This window comes from Bactrocera tryoni, chromosome 2 (genome assembly GCF_016617805.1).
Source record: "Bactrocera tryoni isolate S06 chromosome 2, CSIRO_BtryS06_freeze2, whole genome shotgun sequence".
Lineage (NCBI taxonomy): Eukaryota > Metazoa > Arthropoda > Insecta > Diptera > Tephritidae > Bactrocera > Bactrocera tryoni.
Window position 1 is genome coordinate 37,627,314 of NC_052500.1, and position 19,268 is coordinate 37,646,581.

Genomic DNA, 19,268 nt, shown 5'->3' on the forward strand with positions numbered 1-19,268 from the left:
CTTGTAAAAAAAGAGTTGGGTGTAATTGTTTATCAGATTCAACCCAATTTTGGCATATAGGCACAGGCACACTATTATCATATATTATAAAATATATCACAGATTGACAGATATTTTCGATAACGAGTTCGCAATAGGGTCCACTTTCTCGGTACGTGGTTGCTTGAATATTTGTAGTCCGACTTTGAGCACATTTAAAAGGCGTTCGTGCAAAGTTTTATTCTGATACATTCATTTGTGTTTGATTTGTATACTAGAAAGTGAACAAAATATAATATATAATTGTGTTACATGGAAAGTAGGCGTGGTGGTTGTCCAATTTCGCCCATTTTCACTCTGTGACAAAGAAATCATGTAGGTAATAGCTATCATCTATCGAATTCGGTTGAAATCGGTCAAATAGATCCCGGGATATGTGTTTTCGCCGAAATGTGGGCGGTGCGACGCTCATTGTCCAAGCATTATATCAATTCCTATAAAACCCGTACCAACTCGGGCGTAAAATTTTATATCTCAGCGCAACTATTTATAAATTTATCGCGCTTTTAGAAGTTTTTACCAAAACCCTTATATGGGGAACGGGCAAGTTTATAATCCGAATTCCTCCTTTTCACAAGGTTGTTTATGAATGCCTTGTACGATATCGGGTACTACAGGTTGAATAGTTTAGAAGATACAGTTATAAAGAGAGAAATACACACTTACATATAGCATGATACAGCATTTTCCAATAAAAGATATAGAAATAAAACAAAAACATACACAGACTAGTTGTTAAGCAAATTGCTATGTTTTTTAAGGATATACTTAAAATACCGAAGTTCAAAATGCCGACCCTTTAAAATACCCTCAAAATTAAATATGCAGCCAAATCAAAATACCGACAAATCAAAATACTAACTAAAATGCCGACATGTGAAAAATATTTCTATCGAAGCACAGAAAGAGGATTCTACTGACTAAGGGTTATGATGCTGAGCGTGTTTGTGGCCGGAGGCCAAAGGCCGCAGGGCCTCGAGCGAACGTAGGCATTACGTTATACACCCGTTTTTGTATTTAATGTGAAATACAATTGATACAATTAAGATCTGACATTCAATACAATTAAGATCTCTCATTCAATCTAATTTTCGAGTACTTTTTCCATTAAATCAAGTAATATGGCACGTTCAATATTGACTTCTAAAGCTTGATGAGATTCTGGTATAGTGACAGTAACGGTATTATCACCTTCTTGTCGAAAGAAGTGCAGACTGATTATTCCACCAGACCAAAAACCATACCAGACTGTCAATTTAGGTGAATGTTGTAATGGTTGTTCATGAATAATTTGTGGATTTTCTTCGCACTCGAATCGGCAGTTTGGTTTATTTACAGCACCATTCAGATGACTGTGAACCTCATCCTAGAAAATCATTTTCTTAATAAAATCGTTATCGTTTTCAAAGTTTTCCAAGGCAAAATAATCGGCAAATTCACGAGATTTACGGTGGTATAATGGCTTCAGTTCTTGAGGGAGAACAATTTTATAAGCCCAAATCCCTTCTCAAAATCCGCCAGGTTATGGTTTGAGGCAGTCCTAATTCCTGAATCGACAAATTGTGGTCTTCAGCAACACTTGCCTGAAGGGCAGCAATATTTTCATTACTTCGAGCGGTTCTTTGTCAAATTAGCACTTGAACATCATGCAAAGAAAATTTCTCAGAATTTTCAACAATTCAACGAATAGCGAGTATAGGTGCACGATTATTGCGATCATAAAATGGCAAAAGTGCATGAAAATTTGCCGTTGGAGAACGATTATTTTGATAATAAAATTGAATAATTTATAAATGTTGTTATTGCGTATATCTTCTCACGAAGAAAGTGTAAACTTTACTGAATACAATGCAAAAATACAGATCATGAGATATTAAAAATGACTGAAACGACTCTTAGAAACCGTATAATTGGGGGACCGGGCAAAAACAGAAAACAAATTTAATAATTTTTTCCTTAGGATTTCGTAAATTGAGGAATAATTAAGTTATGTACAAAAAATTAAAAAGAGATTTTTAATAGTTCTTTTTAAAAAAGTATTGAGTTTCCAATTGCATAATTTGTCTAGACATAGACATAGCACAGCACGCCGCTACTGTAGAAATTAAGAAAAATTTGTTAGAAATGTTTTACGAGTTATTGCATTTAAGCACTCACAACGTTAATACATTGTAGTTAATTTTATAATTTTGTAAACATAGGTACCTACATCTGTGTATAAAGGGTTATGATATACATACCTCACATTTGACAAGGGCCCGAAAGTTTCCTCTGTAAAAGTGTCTGATGTTGACCCTCGCAGGGAATCCCAGCGATCTATTTTCTTCACTTGCTGTAAAGGCAACTTGATTAAATCTTGCCTTGAGCTGGCTTTCATAAAGGATTTTGATGAGCTAACACCAATGCTGAAAATATGCATTGAAGTGGAAAAATTATGTTACAAGTGCATTTGGGAATTTAAAAAGGCTATAGTTACAACAAGTTGAATTTTCTTAAGCACTTCAATGAGTGCTTCTTAAAAAAAGTTGATAGGACCAACAGCAAAAAATACAAATATTTAAGGACAGTAACATGTAAAGATGCACAAATAATGTTCTAGTATACTCAATTAAATTAAGCAATTACAAATATAATAAAAATTAATAATACCTTACAACATGGATTACTTTTTTGAAAACAGTTTACTTTATAGTTCTTTTGCTCTTTGATTACCCGATACTTCGAATTCTGGCAGTTTAATTTTTTATGTCCTTTCTAATATTTTTGATTAATATTAAGAGTTGTGGTGCCTTTTTGTGGTGGGGGAAGGTATGGACCGACTCTCAAAATGGTAAATAAAAATGTTCACCGAATTTTTTTGAAATATCTTGCGCTATACCGATATAAGCGGTACAAAGTCAACCAAGGGGAGGAAATACATTGTTTGGGTCCTGAGTGAAAATAGAATAAAGGAACATATTTCATACACGTTGTGTTATTTCTTTAGTTCTTATCTAGGTTTGGTTATACTGTCACGCTACACATAGATCCATTGGTCCTTAGTAGAGCCAGACTACGAATTTCCTAGATATTTAAGACGAGTTCTAGATAATTCTGAGGCATATAAGGCAATCAAAATACCGACAAATCAAGATGCCGACAATTCAAAAAATGGACAGAAGGAATTTTAAAATAAAGGTAGAAAACACCACTAACCGAATGTTAAATTTTTGAATTTTAGTTCAATAATAAATTTTGTCGATATCGGTTGGTCGGGTCCCGAGATATGGGGATTCACGGTGCCACGCCCATCGTCCAATTTCCGCTCTCATAAAGCTCTATCATGCAATCTCGGTGGCAAAATGTATCTGGCGCGTTTAGTTATTGATTTATCGCGCTTTCGGTAGTTTTTAGCTGGTTAGCTATGGCTCTTTACATGTTTTCGGTTAATAGCAATTTGTGGGCGTGGCAGTGCTCCGATTACGCCCATCTACGAAGTCGAACTTTTTTTGTATTAAGGAACCTCTATGTCAATATACAAGGTCTGTCGCAAAAGAAACAAAACTTTTTAAATATAACTGTTTCTGGTGGCGCCACCTATTGGTGGGTATATGAAATAAAAAGTTTGATCTCTTGTTGACATTTCGTAAAAATTTTCAGGCAATTGGATAACTACAATCGATGTTATCGTTCAAAAAGTGACAGCAGCTTTTGGTCATCGGTCGTAAAATGCAAAGAGAAAATATTAAATTTTGTTTTAAACTTGGGAAAACATTTACTGAAACATTTCAAATGATGAAAAAAGTTTATGGTGATCAGTGCCTATCCCGTAGTAATGTGCATGAGTGTTTTAAGCGATTCCAAGAAGGTCGTGAAGACCTCTGTGACGATCAGAAGTCGGTCGTCTTCAGAAGTCAAAAATAAAGACAATGCTGATTTGTTTTTACGATTCCGAGGGTATTGTACACCGAGAGTTCGTTCCATCTGTCCAAACGATTAATGCTGTGTTTTCCCTTGGTGTTATGAAGCGTCTTTTGTCACGCATTCGTCGTGCTCGACCACAATACCGTGAGGCAGGGTCCTGGCGCCTGTTGCACGATAATGCGCCGTGTCATCGGTCAACGCTTGTCACTGATTTTTTGACAAAAAACTCCATATTAACCATTAATCACTCACCCTTCTCACCTGATCTGGCACCCTGTGATTTTTACCTATTTGGAAAACTTCATTTGCCCATGAAAGGACACTGGTTTCAGGACTTTTGAGCTATCCAAAAGGCGACGACCAATATTCTCAAGAGCATTCCGAAAAATGACCTTAAAGACTCATTTGAAATGCTAATTGACCGGGCTAAACGCTGTATCGAAGCACAAGGAAACTACTTTGAATAAAAAAATATAACTTTTGAAAAATATTAATTTTTTGTTGTTCTTTTAACAGTCCTGTTCCTCTGCCAAAGACCTTGTGTCTCAATTTTTACTCAAGTTACAACTTGCACGGACAGACGGACGGACGGACTGACAGACAGTCAACCGGATTTCAACTTTTCTTGTCACCCTGATCATTTATATATATGTATATAACCCCATATCTATCTCGATTAATTTTAGGTGAACAAAACTATAATACTCTGTAGCAACTGGTTGGAAGTGTATACATAAAAAAGCAAGCGCCTGTCTACGAGCAGTCTGAAGAAAGAATTCGAAAAAACGAAATTGCTTTGAGTAAAGCAAACCATTCTTTACAGGAGGTGAATTTTCGTTATAAAGTTTAAGGATTTGCAAACGTTGTTCAGGTGTAAGTTTTTCCATGATGAAAACAAAAATAATATGACAGCTTGGCACAACTCACGCGTTTTGTGTCAAAAAAAGGGATATTGAAATAAGTGCATCTACATGAATCACCCTTTATTGTATTATAAAATTATATCACTTGTCCAACTTGGCATTTCCTTGTTTGGTCTGCCTTACTCAAATACCACTAATGCATTATGATATTAGTTTCATTGCTATACGTGTGTATGAGTTTGGAAAATATGAAAAAAATGATGATACTGTTGAGGCAATAAGTCAATGGCATTTTAGAATCCACAATAAGGGAAAAAATTCCCGCGAATTAAGAGCTACGTATAAAGAGAAAAAACAACCAATAAGTAGTGTTCAATAGATTTCAAGCAAAAAGACAATACAGCATAACAATAACAAAAGAACTATACAAAAGCATTTCAAATCCTCTGTCACGCAGTGACGTGAAGCTTTTAAAGTGTAATTAGAGAAAATTCTAAAACATGGCCGTCATCCCGTTAGTAGGCCAGTAAATACACTCATCCTGAGCAAAATGCTTGCGTCCGAAACAGTGTATTGCAATTCTCGAACACTTTATTAAATTCATATGCCGATATTTTTCATACCGATAGCAAACTCTTAATTTTTGACTTATTGACGCACATTTGAAAAGGGTTTGAAAAAATACTTATAAATATGTACGTATCAAAATAACATTATTAAATTTAATTTATTTTACAATGAGTTTTTGAGTTTAATAATAATAAGTTATTATAATAATTTCAGGTGTAACCGCTGTAACGCTGGCATGCCTAAAAGGTACTATTTTTAAAAAGTTCTATTCTGATAGCTACATTGATGCTTGATTTATATACCGTAAAGTTTAAGGAACAGATGAAATTTAAAATTGTGATTCAATTCAAATTCAAATTTATTTCACTTTATCTTACATATCTATCATATAAATATATTAACAGTGACTAACGTGTATAAGATAAAGTACAGCAGTATCGCTTGCCTTTCCTGCTTAAAAATTATTGTTCGATGAGCTTTGATATGTAACTATTAATAACTTAGTTTTAGTAGGTAATACCTACTAAAGAAAACAATCGAAAAAATGTTGATATATGGATCCAATAAAATGTTATGTACTAAGTTGGTAATGAAGCTCCTGAAATATCAGATTTCACTTGAAGTTTGGCAGGGCCATTGTCCACTTTTTACCCAACTTCCTTTGAAAATTTTAAGTACCACCTTAACTGCAAAATCCAATATATGGTATTCGAAGTATGTGAGCTTATTTCACTCATATTAAGCGCTAAGTAGCTGAGAAAACATATCCATTTTTTTATTAGCACATTATGTTACCGAGATACACTTAAAATACCGAAGCTCAATATGCCGACTTATAAAAATACCGGAAAGAAATAAATATGCAGCTAAATCAAAATGCCGACAAATCAAAATAACGACAAATGCCGATGTGTGAAAAATATTTTATCGTGTCCGTATATTTACTTTGTGAACAGCAATAGGGGACTCGCCCCCTTTTCTACCGAAGCACAGTAAGATAATTCTACTGATTAAGGTTTATGATCCTGAGCGTAGGACCTCGAACGTACAATACCACCTTTCATATAATACACATAGTATTTTATTGTTTTTAATTACTCAACTAAAATTCAGAAATTTAACATTCGGTTATTAACTATTTTTTATTAAATGTAGCACCTTATTTTAAAAATTCTTCTGACCGTATTTTGAATTGTCGGTATTTTGATTTGTCGGTGTCTTGAGATGTCGGTATTTTGATCGTCGGAAATCTAAATTTCGAGATTTTTATTGTCGGCATTACCTTATACACCCAATGTTATCGTCATAAAGTTCACTATAATAAACATAATTGTTATATGTGATGGCTGCTCTACATCTAAAGTTATACATATTGACCGATGAACGTCCTCACTTTAAAGGGAAAACTTTATATACAAATACAATATTTAATGAAAAATTTAAATGGAATTTAAAATAGTGTTTTTTGGGAAGTAACCATGTTTTTAGCCAGATTTTCTTCATTACCAAATATATAGCATATATCTTTATATGCGATCAAAAACGCACTTGTGAAGGTCATTAGAGCATTATTTCAACCGAAGTTAACATGGACCAGCGGACGGACATACGGATAGGCATACTATACATGCTCTGGCAACGATAAAATCCCTTGAATTCAATTTTTGTAGCTTTTTGGGTACACTGTACATTTTGTATCATCATAAGAAAGAGCTCGCCGCGCCACAAATATACTACAGTACGATTCGATGTATAACTGCCAGACAGCAGAGAGATATTCAGGCCAAATAATGAAGCAGAAAATAAAAGGTAAATACTAAGAGAATGTGTAGCATTGAAAGAATACAAAGTTAGTTCAATAAGTGTGGCGAACTTTTTATTTCTTCAAGGTCTAGGGAATACGGTGGCTGCGGCACCATTAATGTATTGTTCTTAGCCAAATATTCTCGCACGAGCAAAAATGAATGAGTATGGGCGTTATCATTTGACCTTTTGACAAGCACTCATGATGCAAGACGCCCTTGTTTTCGTCTTTTCTTGACGAGTTCGGGCGTCCGTCACGCTCTTTGTCGTTCAGATCTTCTCGACCCTCCAAGAACATTTTGTACCATTGATAAACGTTGCTGTTGTACTAGGTAACTTCATCATATGACAATGTTAAAATTCGGTATGTGTGTGCGTACTTAAATTTGTGTTTAACAAAGAATTTTATTAAGATTCTTTAATCCATTTTTTGAAATAAACAAAAATCTAAGGCGAACCAAAACTAGTCCAAAACAGCTGTTAAAAATCAACTTAACATTCAAAATAGTCGGCCTTATCAGCATAAATAAGACATATGTACATATGAATACCAACATCACCAAAACAATCGAAAATCGAATACACATACATAGCCTTCGAAACTTGAAATTCGCGATACTTTTTATACAAACCTCGTATACTGCGTTAGATTTACTGCTGCCACTCTGACCACCTTCTGCCCTCAATGGAAAATGTCTTCGACCTAATTTTACAGCCCACCCATTTATACTCGCAATTACTCTTGTAGTTGTAATTATTGAAAAAAAAATAGATTAGTAAGAGCTCCTGACAGCCATTCAGAATAATGCGCTCGAACGCTGAGCATTTTGCCACTTCCGCATGAGTTCATTCAAACATCTACTTAGGGGGTATTGAGATAATACACATAGTACGAGTATATAACCTTGTAAACAAGGTGTAGTGTACAGTAGAGCGTTAAATCGATGAGTCATGACTTAAATGTAAGGAAACGAAATGTGCGGAAAATCAGTAATTTCGCGGTTTATATATTTCTTGCTTTCATTAAACTAAAATTAGTTAGAAATAGTTTTCTTTGCGTGATAAAATGTTTGGTATAAGAGAAATTGTTGGTTTTGGCCACCAAAACTCAACAGTATCAGTATCTTTTTCTATTATTAAACCAGATTAAGATTGCACGCATTTGGTATTATCAAATTTAACAATAGAGAATAATTAGTTTATAGATTATTGATTTCGGTTGGTCCAAATAATGCAATAAAAGTTTACAACGTCTAGAATAAGTAATATAGCTCAAATTAAAATAATAGTGGGCTGTAAAGGAATGATGCCAAAAAATATTTGTTCGGATTTTATTTTTATGAAATAAGCTCTCAGGCCACATCTTTTAGGTATAACTCAATTTGTAATCAAAACAAGTAAGGAAGGGCTATAAGTTCGGGTGTCACCGAACATTTTATACTCTCGCACAATAAAGTGATAATCAAGATTTCATTATCAGTCATTTACATATTTTTCAAATACCGTATTTGTGTAAAGTTTTATTCCGCTATCATCATTGGTTCCTAATGTATGTATATACTCGTATTATACAGAAAAGGCATCAGATGGAATTAAAAATAGCGTTATATTGGAAGAAGGCGTGGTTGTGAACCGATTTCACCCATATTTCGTACATGTCATCAGGGTGTTAAGCAAATATTAGAAAATATTATCCGAATTTCATTGAAATCGGTGGAGTAGTTCCCGAGATATGGTTTTTGGTCCATAAGTGGGCGACGCCACGCCCATTTTCAATTTTTAAAAAAAGCCTGGGTGCAGCTTCCTTCTTCCATTTCTCCCGTAAAATTTAGTGTTTCTAACGTTTTTTGTTAGTTGGTTAACGCACTTTTAGTGATTTTCCACATAACCTTTGTATGGGAGGTTGGCGTGGTTAAAATCCGATTTCTTCCATTTTTGAACTGTATATGGAAATACCTGAAAGAAATGACTCTATAGAATTTGGTTGACATAGCTATAGTAGTTTCCGAGATATGTACAAAAAACTTAGTAGGGGGCGGGGCCATGCCCACTTTTCCAAAAAAATTACATCAAAATATGCCCCTCCCTAATGCGATCCTTTGTGCCAAATTTCACTTTAACATCTTTTTTTATGGCACTTTATAGGTTTTCGGTTTCCGCCATTTTGTGGGCGTTGCAGTGGGCCGATTTTGCCCATCTTCGAACTTAACCTTCTTATGGAGACAATAAATACGTGTGCCAAGTTTCATGACGATATCTCACTTTTTACTCAAGTTTCTGCTTGCACGGACGGACGGACGGACAGACAGACATCCGGATTTCAACTCTACTCGTCACCCTGATCACTTTGGTATATATAACCGTATATCTGACTCTTTTAGTTTTAGGACTTACAAACAACCGTTATGTGAACAAAACTATAATACTCTCCTTAGCAACTTTGTTGCGAGAGTATAAAAATACAAATGTGTTAAGGATAGTTGTAATGATTTTAATATATTGTGTAATCCTCTTAAACTACCATTATTCGTTATTGAGCAATTGCTCATAAGTATTTATGATATACTTATACATAGTTTTAAAGCATTTTTTACATATTTGTCTGTTTTGTTACGGTGCTTTTCAAAAGTAATCAGTATGAATTCAATATGATAATCGTTCTGGTTCAAAATATATAAATATTATGTACATATGTAATATTTCATATAATTCTTTATCGAGCGGATTTGGAATAACCTACAGGTGTTGTTCTGTATTGGCTTCTTTTCGCTTTTCAACAAGATATATGCGCATAGTAAAGTGCATTTGTACGTCTTTACCCATTCACCAAAAAACATATGTATATATGCTTGCGTGATTCATTGAAAAGTTAGCGTAGGCCAAAAAGCAACCACGTTTCGATTTAAACTCGTAAATGTATTCACAAGCGCAGTCGATTGAACGTTTAACTACTGTTGGTAACATGTGTACAATGTAACAGCACAGAAAAGAATTATATTTGTTAGAGTGTGACTTTAACATTTAAAATATACAAAGTAAACTACTTGAAAATGTTTTGCTTTAACATTCACATATTATAATTTCTGCACGTTTCCCACTTCCTCGTACTTGCTAAATCATTGCTCATAGCTTTCTCCTCAAATGGTTTTGTGGTGGAGTAAGTGTATAATAATAAGGATATATTTACTTGTGTATACAGAGCACTTAAGTGCTTCAGACTTCAAAGAAAGCATGTTGTACATATATTGTGACTATCGTCACCTAAAATACAAAAATATTAAGTGGAGCAGGTAAAAAGCGATACATAATAAAAATCACCATATGGAAACAAAATTTGACTTTGGTTATACGAGTAACTTGGTTACTATGTAGTCAATTGTAAGCCTTTTTGATGATGATAGGTGGGATTGTTAGTAACGGTAAATATCGGGTGTTTTTTTGGAATGTAGTTTTCAATGAAGCAATACAGAGAGGTACAGTATGTACCGAAGACAATATTGCTGTTTTGGAGCAGTATATAGAAGAAGATCCGTTCCCAATTATTTTGCAAGAAAAAGTGTTTCAGCGATGAAGCTCACTTTTGGTGAATTGTTACTAAAAAAATAGTCGAATTGGGAATAATGATCATTGATCGATTTCAAAAATTAAGACGTCCATAAGTTTACAGTCAATGGGGGACGCTATAGAGACAGGTTTAATGACATTTTCCTGCTTGAATTAAAGAACGTTTAAGTGAACGACCTTTCGTTCCAACAAAAGGGCGCTACATGCCATACAGCTTAGGAAAAATTCAATTGATTTATGAAAACTTTAAGTGAGCGCATTTTCTCGCGTCGTGCATCTGTGGCGTGACTTTCAGATCGTTCGATTTGGCACCGCTGTTTTATTTTTTGTGAGGACGCTTCTCTACGCTGATAAGCTCGATACAATTGTTGCTTTAGAAAATAATAATCGACGCGTCGTCGTTGACATACAGACCCAACTGCTGCATAAAATAGGAAAAAAATTAGGATATTAGGTGAAATTTGTTCGAGCCATCCCCGGCGGTCACATGCTCGAAATAATTTTTAAACATAATTTATATTTACAATAAAGCTAAATTCCTGAACATAACATTACGTATAAATTGTTTGGGTTTTATTTCTTTTTTAAACCCACATGTCTTTAAAAAGGCCCTTTACATATTGTATGTATTTATATAAATATGTATATCTGCACGCATCAAACATTTTCCGTTTTCAAAATATAAACACTCTTGATATTTATATATATAAATATATTTGCATATAACTGATTCTAACTTTGGTCGTGGTATTGTAATAAAAAATTGAAAATCCTCCGCTTGGCCCGAATCTTATATACTTGTATTTTGTCCGTGTCCATTTAGAAAGTTTGTATTCGGTAAATAATGTTCTATGGAAAGATATCAAAATTTTGTAGCCAATTATCCACTTATAAGAAATGGGTGTTTTCACTAGACTTAGATTCTTTCAGACAAGTAAAAATTATTAAGTTTACGGGCAAGAGCACAGAAGATTCAGAAGAACCCAAGGGACTCCGAAAATAAGCTGTTGCGATCAAAAATATCAAATTATCAACAAAATTCATTAGGACGATTATAAGAAGAGGTCAATCGATATACCTGGGAACAACATGTTGAAAATATCATTGCATTCTGAATGTTTACAAAATTAAAATTTACCGAGTGAGCTTACAATCGCCTGCTTCTCCATGTCACAAACCAATGAAAAATACACAAAGCAACGAGTTTTGTAGACTTCGAATTTGTCCTTTTTGATGAATGACTGAAATAATATTTGGAATTTTATTTACACAGCAAAAAGCTTTATCATAATGTAGTAACAATAATGTATGTTTGTATATGAGTATGGTGTAAAGTTGATTTCATTGTCACATTTTTTTTTTTTAGCAAAAAGGAACTATAGGGTATACAAAAACTGCTTGTCTGTACAAATATAAGTTTTTAGTAGTTTAACACAAGTCCGCCATTGTAAACATTTTGCGGCACTAATACTGTGAGTATGTGATATAAATGGATGTTTTCACATTTCGGAGTCATATTTGTGCGTTTTGTGGTATGGTGTCACGCAGTATTTCTCAGTCCAAAAATTGCCTAGCAGTTTAAGTGTTCGTTTGTATAATTAATACCTCTCATGCAAGCAAATCAGGCAGAAATGTGTGAATACTTCGAAAGAACGCTCATACATAGTATGTACATTAGGGTGATTAAAAAAAATTTTTGTTTTTTCAATTGGTACTCGCAAAAATAGGTTCCTAGACACCTCTAAGAAAGCCTCTCCAAATATGAGTTTTTAATTGTAACGGGAAGGTCCTCCGCCTAACGGTTTTCTATTTTTTTTTATTATCAGATAGAAAAATTTATATCTCGCTTTCAACTACTTGAAAAAATATCTTGTTAATTAGGTTTTGTAGGAAATTGAATGCTCTAAAATATGGTCTCTTATGATTTTTTCGTAAACCCAACCGTTTAAAAGATATTAACGGTTGAAATTTGACTATTTTTGGGAAAATTTTTTATTTCTTATGAATTTTATAACTCAATGAAAAAAAATTATTATGTACATAGGTGGCAGGTATTCGAAAAATTCGAGTACGAGGAGAATTCAGAAGTTGCTGAAGATGATTTTCAATACATACACTTGTAATGGTTATATACGTATTGGAGAACAAACATTTAAATAATTTTTCAACTAATGAAAGAAATGCTGTTAATTAATCTGTACCGTTTTTTTTATTGTTTTCTCATAAATGGTATTAAATGCTGACAAAAATTACATTTTGAATTAGTTTATCAACACTTTCAGCTGGTATAATTCCAACAAAAGCTCTACACTTGTTAGATACCATATATGTATTCGTATTTGTTGCTTCGATTTCACATTGTTATACATATTAAAGGTAGCGGTAAAGCAAGGCTTATACATTTTGCATAATACTTACTCTGCTTACTGTAAATATTTTTATGATTTTTACTTTTGATGGCCTACCTGTTGCAAAATTGGATTTTTTCGAACGGTAACTATTGAAAATAAAGCTACATAATCTTTCATTTTTATAGCGCAACCATTTATTATTTACTGAATATCGAAAGAAGTGAAAAGGGCGAAAACACAAAATTGAGCTTGCAGAGCACCCAAATTTATGTACCCTAATATTTACCTTTAACATTACAATTTAATATGCAAAGCACACAAGACATTACTCAAAACGCATACAAAGTAATGAAATATTAAAAAGGTATAGGGAAAAAATCAATAATACAGCAATCATAAAATGAAATTATCCGGAGAGTAACATTTCTTAGTTAAATGCGTTAAATGCACATGGTTTTCAATTTCAATACAACTAAAATTCAGTTCATAAGTCTCGCTATCGCTAGCAATTTAATTTTACCATGCATTATTTCTCAAAAGGAACTCACCTGGAGTCTTGTCCGTTGCCACTGCCTTCCTGCACCCGCATCGCATACAATTCCTGAGAGAACAGCTGCAATCATGAAATTAAAACAAAAGCACCAAACCAAATCAGAGAAAATTGCAAATAAAAGAAAATTAGGTTCTAAGAACGAACACGTAATGAAACAACACACAGCAATGTGTAGGTATAGACTCATGGAATAAATGAAAGTATGATATTATTTCACTGAGCATATAAACAATTGCTGTTCTTAGCACTCTTTGAAGGCTCATTAGCCACAATGTACAGGTTTGCGTGATTGCGTATACGCCCTGCGGCACTCTTGTACAAGCAACGTTAATTATTTATGCCATCAGATACGAAATTTCGATACTAAAATGTAAAATATTTAAATTTGGTTGTTGAATTATTATTTTTTTGTTTCGTTATTGTTATGCGATCATGCAAGAGTAACTTACGTCGATTCAACCAACAATACGCTTAAATTGTTTAGTAAGCACATATATTCGTTAATATAAATTAAAATTCCTATATACAAACTAAGCTATTTTCTAAACGATTACGAATATTTGATTTGAGTTCTATTTCTTTCCATATTATTTATTTGGTTTCCTTGTGAAAGCTTTCACTCACCTCTCCGTTTTCTGGCGGATCACCATTACCGAACGTAGATGCCACTACAATCAGTAAAGCCTCATGTTCTATGGAAGATATGTCGTAATCTGACATGCAATAAATCTGAAACGAAGGACGAGAATTGCATGTGATACGGTGATTACATATATTGAGTCAAATTAATAATGGTTATCAAAGTCTTGCAACGATTTAAAATTTACGAATTTCTTATATTTCCTTTTATTAAAATACATAAAACAAACTTCAATAGTTGATTACAAAACATATTCTTCTTCTTCTTTATTGGCGTAGACACCGCTTACGCGATTATAGCCGAGTTAACAACAGCGCGCGAGAGGTTTTAGGTCGGCCTCGAACCCGACCAAGGTGGCTAGGGAGTCCCACCCTACCAATTGGAACCAGAGTGTAAGTGCAGGTGCATGCACTTATGCTTTGGGGCGCTGATCAACGCATTGCATTGAAGTACGTGCTTCTAGCAATAGAAAGCACCGTAGATTTAGGTCTACGAAGACAGGTATTCACGTAAAAACACAACGGACTCTGTCAACAGTGACGCATTGCTGCGGAATGATTGGACTTCCGACGATGATGTGGAGAGGGAGGGATATTTAGGGAGCAAGAGGAGCTTCTAGATGATAGGGTTAGGTGTAGGTGGCAAGATCCTTGGGACAATAGTCCTAACGGCCGAGTGACGTACGAGTACATTCGGGACGCTGGGTTCGTTGAGAATAACCTAGACTTCAGATTTTGTCTTTGTCTGGGTTTTCTGCTTACGGGGCATTGGTCTCTGAATGCATTTTTGCTATTGGATAGGTCGGGGTGTTTTTTTGGGGCGGGGGTAAAAAATTGGTCTCATTTAATTGCAGAATGCCCGATGTAATCGGACATTAGGGGTCTGGGTGGTATGGGGATTAGTTGGACTGATGGACGATTAGATGTTAGTGGTGTGATCTCCACTAGTCGGAATACCGAACAGTTAGGGTCGTTTGCGCTTGAATTGTTTAAGCGGCGAAGGCGGTTAGCTGGGAATTAGGGTTAGATTTTGTATGAGTGGTGTGTGTATGTTATTTACTTGTATCCGTATGGAAGCTCAACTGGTAGTACCTTCAGCTACGAGGTCTGACCGCAGACTTAATTCTGGTACCACGGGGAGCAGGAGCCCTTGGAGTTTACTCCAACGTGCTCATACCCTTTGGGGACTATCGTGGTGGTTGTAGTTAAAACCCAAATGCGGGAAAAACTGACTTTGTCAGTTGAATGTGGAGTTGCATTGCGACCGGGTGCCGGACCCAAAGCACGGCAGAGGTTTTAGATGGGCCTCGAACTCGACTAAGGTGGTTAGTGTGCATTCCACACTGGCAATTGGTACTGAAAATGCTTAGCATTCTCAGGGCGTTGATCAACGCATTGTTCTGCTGTCGTCAGCAGTTACCCACGTTAAACACATCGGACGTTTTTGACAGTGATGTGAGAGCCAAGTCACGAGTGCGATGACTGTTTGTTTGATGACTGCAGATTTTTCGTCCTGCCCTCGTTTACTGCCAGACCCATTTGCTTTGCTTCCTTGTCCAGTCTGAATAAATCAGAACTAACCGTGCGGGTGTTGAGGCCGATGATATCAATATAATCGGCATACGCCAGCAGCTGTACACTCTTATAAAAGATTGAACCTGCTCGATTAAGTTCTGCAGCTCGAACTATTTTCTCTAGAAGCAGATTGAAGAAGTCGCACGATAGGGAGTCGCCTTGTCTGAAACCTCGTTTGGTATCTAACGACTCAGAGAGGTCCTTCCCGATCCTGATGGAGCTTTTGATCTTGCTCAACGTCATATTACATATAAATCTGCCATAATTAAATAGCTTTCAGAAGAACTTAGCTTTAATAAAACACAATTTTATAGTCCGATATTATAAATCTAAATGTGAGCCACATAACATTTCGGTTTTCGCAAGATACCGGATTGTATAAAATATATATTATAAAATTTGCTTAATTATTTCGTTGTCACTAATTAATTTCGAATACTGATTTCAATACTTAGACTAAATTACCAAAAATATACCATCATGCTTCACCGTATTTTAGTGCATGACGTTAACTATCGAATTATTTTTCGTAATACGTACTATGTTTATACATACTTATGTATGCAAGCATCAAATGTTGTCACCAATACGTATTATGCCTAAATATAAGGTTAAGACCAAGAAAGATGAAGGACCTTCAAAAATAACTCAGGGCTACTTCTCATACTCATTAAAGGTATTGTGAACATGCTGAGTTTAATGGTGGTTTAATGCACTCTAGGTTGCATATATTTGCGGGAAGTATATTCCATACAATATGAATTGAATTAAAGTTTTATTTTACTTAACGAATCATTTTTTTAAAGCAATAGCATCTATAATAAATAAAACAAGAAAAAACGTTAACTTCGGTTGCACCGAAGCTAAATGCCCTTCTGTTAGTAACTACATATGTGTTCAGTTTGTATTGAAGCTATATGCTATAATAATTAGTTCTGAAAAATTTTTTTGGAGATTATATTATTACCTTAAGCAGTAATCCATGCCAATTTCGTGAAGATACCACGTTAAATGCGAAAGTTTTCCATACAAGCCCTTGATTCCGATCGTTCGGTTTGTATGGCAGCTATATGCTATAGTTAACCGATCTGAATAATTTCTTCTGATATTACATTATTTCTATAACCAATACCCCATACCAAATTTCGTGAAGATATATCGTCAAATGAGGAAGTTTCCCTTGCAAGACATTGATTCCGATTGTTCAGTTTGTATGGCAGCTATATGCTATAGTTAACCGATCTGAACAATTTCTTCGGAAATTACATTGTTGCTTTAGAAAATAACCTGTGCTAACTTTTGTGAAAATACATTGTGAAATGTGAAAGTTTTCTATACAAGAACTTGATTCCGATCATTCAGTTTGTATGGCAGCTATATGTTATAGTAGTCCGATATCGGCAGTTCCGACAAATGGGCAGCTTCTTGAAGACAAAATGACGTTTGCAAAATTTCGAAACGATATCTTAAAAACTGAGACAGACAGACGGACATGGCTAAATCGACTCAGCTCGACATACTGATCATTTATATATATATACTTTATAGGGTCTCCGACCCTTCCTTCTGGGTGTTATGGCGTCAATTCGTTTTGTTCTTTATATTTAGTCTGCTTGTTGCACTAAGTTTTTTATGATAGAATTCATTCGAAAAGTAAAAATTAAGAATTTACTAGCAGTTTTATTTTTTATTTCATTGAATATAGCAAACTAAATTATATATAATGTTATGATACGTTATTATGCATTTCAGGTGACGATATATACTTTATATGGTCTCCGACGCTTCCTTCTGGGTGTTACAAACTTCGTGACAAACTTAATATACCCTGTTCAAGGTATAAATATATAAAAACCTATGTTAAATTATTTGTAATTTTTACTGTGTCATAGTAGAATCATCCACAATATATAGTATATTCTACCTCTCACTTATCACTCACCTGTGCATTGAATGCGTGTCCCAATAATTCACATAACTGCTTTGCATATTGCTCGGACTTTCCAGTTTCGGTTGCATACAAAACAGTCGCCTTAATACGTTTTGACAAGGCGCGACCAAATAATTTCGATGTAAATTTCACAGCCCTGTAAATGGAAGAAAATCCGAAATATGTATCCATATGCACTGATAACTGCAATTCGAAATGGTATACTATATACTATAAATACTTCCGTTCTTGCAACATGTTGCTACAGAGTATACTTAATAGTTTTGTTAACCTAACGGTTGTTTGTATCACCTAAAACTAGTCAAGATAGATATAGGGCTATTATATATAAATGATCAAGATGATAAAACGAGTTGAAATCTTAGTGACTGTCTGTCCGTGCAAACTGTAACTGGAGTAAAAGTTGAGATATCGCTATGAAGCTTGGTATATACTACTGTCATCACATTGAATTATACTTCGTTTGTTTTTCGAATAGGCAAATTTTTTTTCTGTAGGTTGGTAGTACTGATAAAGATATCTATGCTAAATGTCACGTCAAGATATTCATTAGTATTTGATGTACGCGTCGTTTTATGAGGCTCTAAAAGTTAATTCTTCGATTTTTACTATGTTTGGATTCAGCAAATTCACATGACCACTCTGAAGACACCATTTTGACTCAATTGAGGATAAAAAAGCTGAATCGAAAAAGGCTCTGAGAATTTTTCCAAGTGCTATGATGACTGGAAAATTCGTTGGCATAAGTGTATTGCAGCGGGAGGGGATTACTTTGAAGGAAATGAAATGGAAAAAATTCACCTTCTTTGGTCCGCTGCCACGCCCACAAAGCACCATTAAACGATACCCTATAGTATGCTATAACTTAGCACTAAATTAGGATATAGTTACAACAGTAATTTGGCACAGAAGATCGCCGTAGTAATAGGCATCTATGTGTTAAAAAGTTTGAAAAAGTGGTCTAAGCCTCGCCCCCTAATAGCTTTAATGTACTTATCTCCCAACCTATTTAAGCTGTAACAACCAAATTCGCCTAGCGCAAATATTATAAAAACTCTTACCGACACTGTGAAAATAGATGAAGTCGGTCATATCCCGCTCCCTTCCTATATAATGGTAGATTTAAAAACTATTAAAAGGACGATAAATCAATAAATAAGCCATAGACCCTAAATTTTACGCCCAAGAAGGTTACGAAGGTAAATCAAGCGAATGCGTGGTTGCGGCACGATATTAGTTGAAAATGTGGCGAAATGATCAAAAATAACCAATGCAGTATGAGATGGTGCATTATCGCACTTCTTTGTTCAATAAATTCAGACATAGTAAAAATCGAAAAATTCACTTTTAGACCCTCACAAAACGACACTTATCTCAAATACTAATTGTTATTATTTACAATAATTTAGATGTCACCAACAGTACTACCCATTTACAAAAAAAAAATACCGATTCGA

General features: G+C 34.7%; 1 protein-coding gene across 1 annotated transcript in view; it reads right to left on the bottom strand.

Annotated features, from left to right (window-relative positions):
- LOC120768077 (nitric oxide synthase-like) overlaps nucleotides 1–19,268 on the bottom strand; it is a 187,895-nt gene that overhangs the window by 39,508 nt on the left and 129,119 nt on the right. Inside the window, exons 6-9 of the mRNA XM_040094607.1 lie at nucleotides 17,803–17,947; nucleotides 14,271–14,375; nucleotides 13,642–13,706; nucleotides 2,280–2,444 (exon numbers count right to left, since the gene is read on the bottom strand). Of these exons, the coding sequence (XP_039950541.1) occupies nucleotides 2,280–2,444; nucleotides 13,642–13,706; nucleotides 14,271–14,375; nucleotides 17,803–17,947 (480 nt within the window). The remainder of the gene's footprint in view (nucleotides 1–2,279; nucleotides 2,445–13,641; nucleotides 13,707–14,270; nucleotides 14,376–17,802; nucleotides 17,948–19,268) is intronic.